This window comes from Capsicum annuum, chromosome 8, assembly GCF_002878395.1.
Source record: "Capsicum annuum cultivar UCD-10X-F1 chromosome 8, UCD10Xv1.1, whole genome shotgun sequence".
Lineage (NCBI taxonomy): Eukaryota > Viridiplantae > Streptophyta > Magnoliopsida > Solanales > Solanaceae > Capsicum > Capsicum annuum.
Window position 1 is genome coordinate 621,630 of NC_061118.1, and position 5,322 is coordinate 626,951.

General features: G+C 39.9%; 1 protein-coding gene across 1 annotated transcript in view; it reads right to left on the minus strand.

Moving 5' to 3' along the window:
• Positions 1–4,554, minus strand: part of LOC107838723 (glutamate--glyoxylate aminotransferase 2) — an 8,079-nt gene extending 3,525 nt beyond the window's left edge. Inside the window, exons 1-12 of the mRNA XM_047394248.1 lie at positions 4,369–4,554; positions 3,834–3,899; positions 3,633–3,750; positions 3,047–3,128; positions 2,865–2,952; positions 2,614–2,772; positions 2,002–2,175; positions 1,764–1,895; positions 1,554–1,619; positions 1,310–1,374; positions 390–481; positions 157–313 (exon numbers count right to left, since the gene is read on the minus strand). Coding sequence (XP_047250204.1) covers positions 157–313; positions 390–481; positions 1,310–1,374; positions 1,554–1,619; positions 1,764–1,895; positions 2,002–2,175; positions 2,614–2,772; positions 2,865–2,952; positions 3,047–3,128; positions 3,633–3,750; positions 3,834–3,899; positions 4,369–4,485 — 1,316 coding nt within the window. The 5' untranslated portion in view covers positions 4,486–4,554. The remainder of the gene's footprint in view (positions 1–156; positions 314–389; positions 482–1,309; positions 1,375–1,553; positions 1,620–1,763; positions 1,896–2,001; positions 2,176–2,613; positions 2,773–2,864; positions 2,953–3,046; positions 3,129–3,632; positions 3,751–3,833; positions 3,900–4,368) is intronic.
• Positions 4,555–5,322: the final 768 nt, after the last annotated feature.

Genomic DNA, 5,322 nt, shown 5'->3' on the forward strand with positions numbered 1-5,322 from the left:
GGTAATAGGACCCTCGTGAAGTTGGAGTGTGTCGTAGCAAATTTGGTATGCTTTACTCTATTTCGGCTGTATGACTCGTATGAAAGGGCTATATAAGCATCTCTTCCCGAACCGGGGACAGTAGAAAATGAACTCTAAATAAGAGAATGAACTCACCCTTCCTTTTGGCCAAAACCCGAACCGGGGACAGTAGAGATGCCTGTTGCTTCCAACAGCTTGAGACAATAGAAAACATCAGCAGCTTTCTCGACTTTCTTTGCAGCGTCAATTGCTCTAGGAGGCAATTGAATTTGCGGGAAGGAATACATCGCCCCTGGTTAAACATTACCGCGTGGAATGTAAGCTGATATATATATAAAATATCGAAAACACAGGAGATGACGACTTGCCTTCTGTGAAATTACAAACAACATTTTTGCAGCTATTGAAACCGTCGGTCATTATATGCGCTCTCCTCCTTAGTGACTCGAGGATGCCTTTGCTGCAAATTTGAGTTAATTGCATGTGTGAGAAGAAAACGGCAATCATCGCCACGATGGAGAAAAAGAAAGTCCGATCAACCAAAAAGCTCAAACCGTTTGTCGTATTTACAGACAAGGAAACAAATCCATTCGGGCTTTCCGTTTTTCCTTTTTCGACATCAATTCAGAGTCATAGAAATGTAAATATAAGATGAGTAGACTGACTTTGTAACTTCTTCCGTATTCATAATAGGTACGTAGAAGCCGACAATGCAAAGTTCAACGTCTAGACACACAGTGGTACTCGAAATATATGTTGCTCGGACTCTCACTCTTTACAAATGTTTCCGCGTTCGTGTCGGATCCTCCAAACTGCACTGTCGTTGGGAGGATTCAACAGGTGATTTTTGGAGTTTTTGAAGAGTCCGAGCAACATATTCGACCCCAGTAAAACTCGAGGAAACAATCCTGTTTCGTTTTTTCTTTTTGACATGAATGAAAGTCGTGAACTCATAAAAATATATTGATAAGGTCATAAGATAAGGTGTCTTTTAGCTTTCTCCTTGTTCACGATGGGTACTACAGAAGTCAGCGACGCAAAGGTCAACATCTAGACAAACAACGGTCTCAAAACCTTATGTTGCTCGGACTCTCCAAAACTGTTGCTGCACCGGTGTCGGATCCTTCAAAAATGCACTACTTTTGGAGGATCCCACACGCACCCGTCAGCATTTTTAAGAGTCCACGCAACATAGCTCAAAACTTGGCGAGAAGAATGAGATTTTTCATTCTAATTCCAACAATTCCACGGATGAAGTTCGAGTATTTCATGTAGCAGTGATTAATACCTTTCTCTGGAAAATTGCTCATACGAGATATCTCCCAGCTTAAGGGGGTTTGCCAGTAACCCCATCTGTCGGAAAGAAAAAGAATTTCTCGTCAGCGCAGGTTTACGATTAAACAGAATAAACTGTCTGCAACTTTGAGATAACATAAACATAAGGTAAATTCGTGATGTTGAAAAAAAGTTGATCGCCAACTCCACATCACAACTCGATAAAATTTTCGAAGAAATGAACAGAAGTTACTCACAAATATCTGAGCAGGGACATTTGGACTGAGCGATATTGACGCAACCTTGTATATCTCTTCAACCGACTGCAAAATCAAATGACAGAAAGGCCATGTCTCAGGAGTACTTCGATCATTCTAGGGAAATAACACGACCCTCGAACGTTTTATAACTTTGTTTTTAGTAAAACTTTTATCAGTGTCGTTCAAATTGGGAATGGCGAAACGAACCTTGGGAGGAATGTTGGTCATCTCGAAGTATCCACCACGCTGTCCACATTCACCCCAATAACCTTTGGAGACCGTATGAAACGAAACTAGCTGAAGCTCCTTGCTTATCGGCTGACCCATATCGAATAAAACCTACGAATTTCGGTGAACAACATATATGTTATTTGAGATCCAATATGATATTCGTCGGTTAACAAACTCTTTTTAAGTGAAAAACTATATTTTTGTATATATATACCTTCCGTGCACTCATGAAAGGATGCTTGTCTTGGTAAATATTTTGCTGATAAACTTCATCAGCAAGTAATACCAAATTTTCCTCATAACAGAATTGTATTATTTGTCTTAGATTTTGTTCGGTAAGACACTGTCCGGTAGGATTTCCAGGGTTTATAATCACCATCGCTCGTACCTAGGCAATAATATGAACATAAGCCGTCTGCATATTACAATCAGATATGCAAGTTATAACGAAGAATAACACATGATGCAGCAATTTAAAAAGTGTTCCATCTTTCCTTTGCTTTCATGCGAAGAGTTTAAAGTCATATACGTGATATTTGTTAGTGTCAAGTCCTGAATGTGCTGTAACGGTCCCTTTTCTACAAGAAGTGGACTCTGGCGTGACCTAAAATCTACGTCGCTCGGACTCTCCAAATATGTTGCCATACCCGTGTCTGATCCTCCAAAAACAGCACTAATTTCGGAGGTTCCGACATGCACGCGTTGGTATTTTTGAAGAGTCCGAGCAACATAGCTTAAAACACACGCAAAATCGAAAATGTACAGAACCATACAGGCGAGGATGTGTCTGCACGTATCTGGAAAGCAAAATTTAGGCATAACTCACAGTTGTTCCGTTCTGTCGAGCTTGTCCAATGGATTGCCTAAGGTCATTGATATCAAGACCCCAGTCTGCGGTCTCTTCAAGATAGTACGGAACAAGAGAACCCCCATACAGTGATATTGTAGCGGAGTATAGCGGATACTGCGGAACAGGTACCAACACCTAACAACAAGTACGGAACCGTAAGGAATATTACAATGCGCGTAAGACCTATAACCTGAAAGAATTTTCGGAAAATACTGCTATATAGTTACCCCGTCAGTGGGAACCCGAATGATGGTATGTAAGATCTGCATTATTCCTTTGCTGGCACCATCCGTGAGAAATATGTGTTCCGGATCACTGTCAAACGAAACAACTAGAAATGTAATCCCCGTAACAAAAATTGAACTCATCGGAAAGAGACCAGTTAAAACGAAAAGAAAAATGATGTGACCTTGGATATCCATCACGTCTCTCAATGAAATCCGCAACTTCTATCCTTACACCAGGAATGCCACGAGAGTCGCTATAAGCACCTAATTAACCAGCAGTATAAAGTTACTCATTTCTCAAAACAATAGATCATAGGACTATAGGAAAGTCGAGGCAGAAAGATCTTGTATAAAGTTACTCATTTCTCAAAACAAGAGATCGTAGGACTGTCGGAAAGTCGAGGCAAGAAGATCTTTAACAATGTGGACAAGTAGTTGCTAACGGATAAAGCTCAAGAAGCACGGATAAGAAATACAAGGCTCTCTATATGAGATGATAGATTAGATCCTTGAACACATAAGAAGGGACCATAATCTAAAAGCGCAAAGGGAATAAACGATGACAACAATAATCCGATGTTCACTTAAACACTATGTTGCTCCGGCTCTTCAAAGATACTGTCCGGTCGGGTGTGTGTCAGATCCTCCAAAAGCTATGCATTTTCTGAGGAACTGACACAAACGTGGCAGCATTTTGGAGGGCCCGAGCATTACATATGATAAAATTACTCAATTCATACAATAATATTTTTAGGTGAGAAAGGATACCTAGACCTCCGGAATTCAACGAAAGATAGTGTTTAGCCTTGGCGATTGCATCAGCAGGGAATAAGAGTCCAACATTAGGATCATCCAGTAAAAAGGGAGCTTGGCAGAGAGCAATCACCTAAAAATAAAGAGTACAGATGCTTTACGAATACCAAAATTATAACCGTCTCGTAGAACGGATGTTCGGCGATCACAACAAACCTGGCGCGGAAACGTCAGCGGCTTCTGTCCAAGGGCGTGAGGGTTGCCTACATTCGTGAATATTATCTGCAGAGTAAGAGGAATTATTATCAAGTATTAGATACTTATAACGAGCACTCTTAATGAACTACGTGGTCGTTCCTCTAGAAAATAATCTATGCGAAAGAGTTCGTACTATCTCGGCATACTAGATCCAAAGTCTATACATGATTAATTATATGATATAGCTTACCAACAGCCTACTGGAACCAAGGGTGGAGCTACCGTTATCCGAGGAGCGTCAATTGACACCCATACCGGAAACTACATTGTGCATCGATAGGTTAAAATTGCAAAATTGTTTTGTAGTTATATGTACACTATATGTTTAATACCCCGGCTTCTTCGTATACTAATTTTTTATATATATTGAATTCCTTTCATGAAATCCGAGGACAACAAACGGCAATCCATTTGACAAGTCGATAGACCGAAACAATGAATTAAAAGCTATAAAATGTCTATAACATGACATAAACAAAGTGAAAATTCTTACCTTCTTTCCTTCCTTCTGAAGTTCCGAAGCTCGAAGATAAAGCTCGCCACGTACAGCATACTGACACTTCTTCACATTCTCATTCAAATTCTCGTAGTCCAACGGCTTTGTCGACATTATAAACAATTAAAAATAGCACCTCCTTAACCTACAAATGTTCGTCGGAATAAATTATGAACACTAACAAGAAACAATTAATGGTAAGTGAAGCAATTAGCGATGGCCAAATACCGTAGTTAAACAATGTAACAGAAGTAAACCAAAGTGAATCTGTATATTATTCTATGAAGTAATAGGTATATATACATGTACATAGAATCCTAACGATGGAAAGAATCGAGAAAGGAAATAGTATAAATCTGTTATTAGCCTATCGAGATAGGGTAATAAAAGATTTATAGGATTTCCATTCTCGATTCTTTCCGTAGTTAGGATATTATGTACACTGTAGGATTAAGATACAGATTCAATCTGTCTTACTTCTGCCATGTCCGTTCCGTTTAGTCTCCCGGTCCACGCCCTATATTGCTCGTACTCGTCAAAAATGTCAACGAGTGCGTGTCGGATTCAGCAAAAGTAGTGTATTTTTGAAGAATCCGACACGGGTGCGGCATCGAGAGTGAAGAGTTCGGGTAACTTAGTCCACGCCCCAGTTGGGTCTGGGAGAGTGGGTTACGAGTCTCACGTTGGATGGGGAATGGACGGATGATCTGCTTATATGGACTTGAACTGAGTTAGCCTAAGTGTCATGTCATTGCAGATAGCAACAGTCATTGTTAATCCTATTTAGTGACAGATTAGAGTACAGATTATCAAAAATTCTGATAATTACAAGCAACAGATTAGCCACATTAGTTAAAAATTGGCTTGAACTATGATTAGAGGATGATATAAGAGTAAAACATCTAGTACCCCTGAACTATGACCAAATTTGCTACGACGCATTCCATCTTC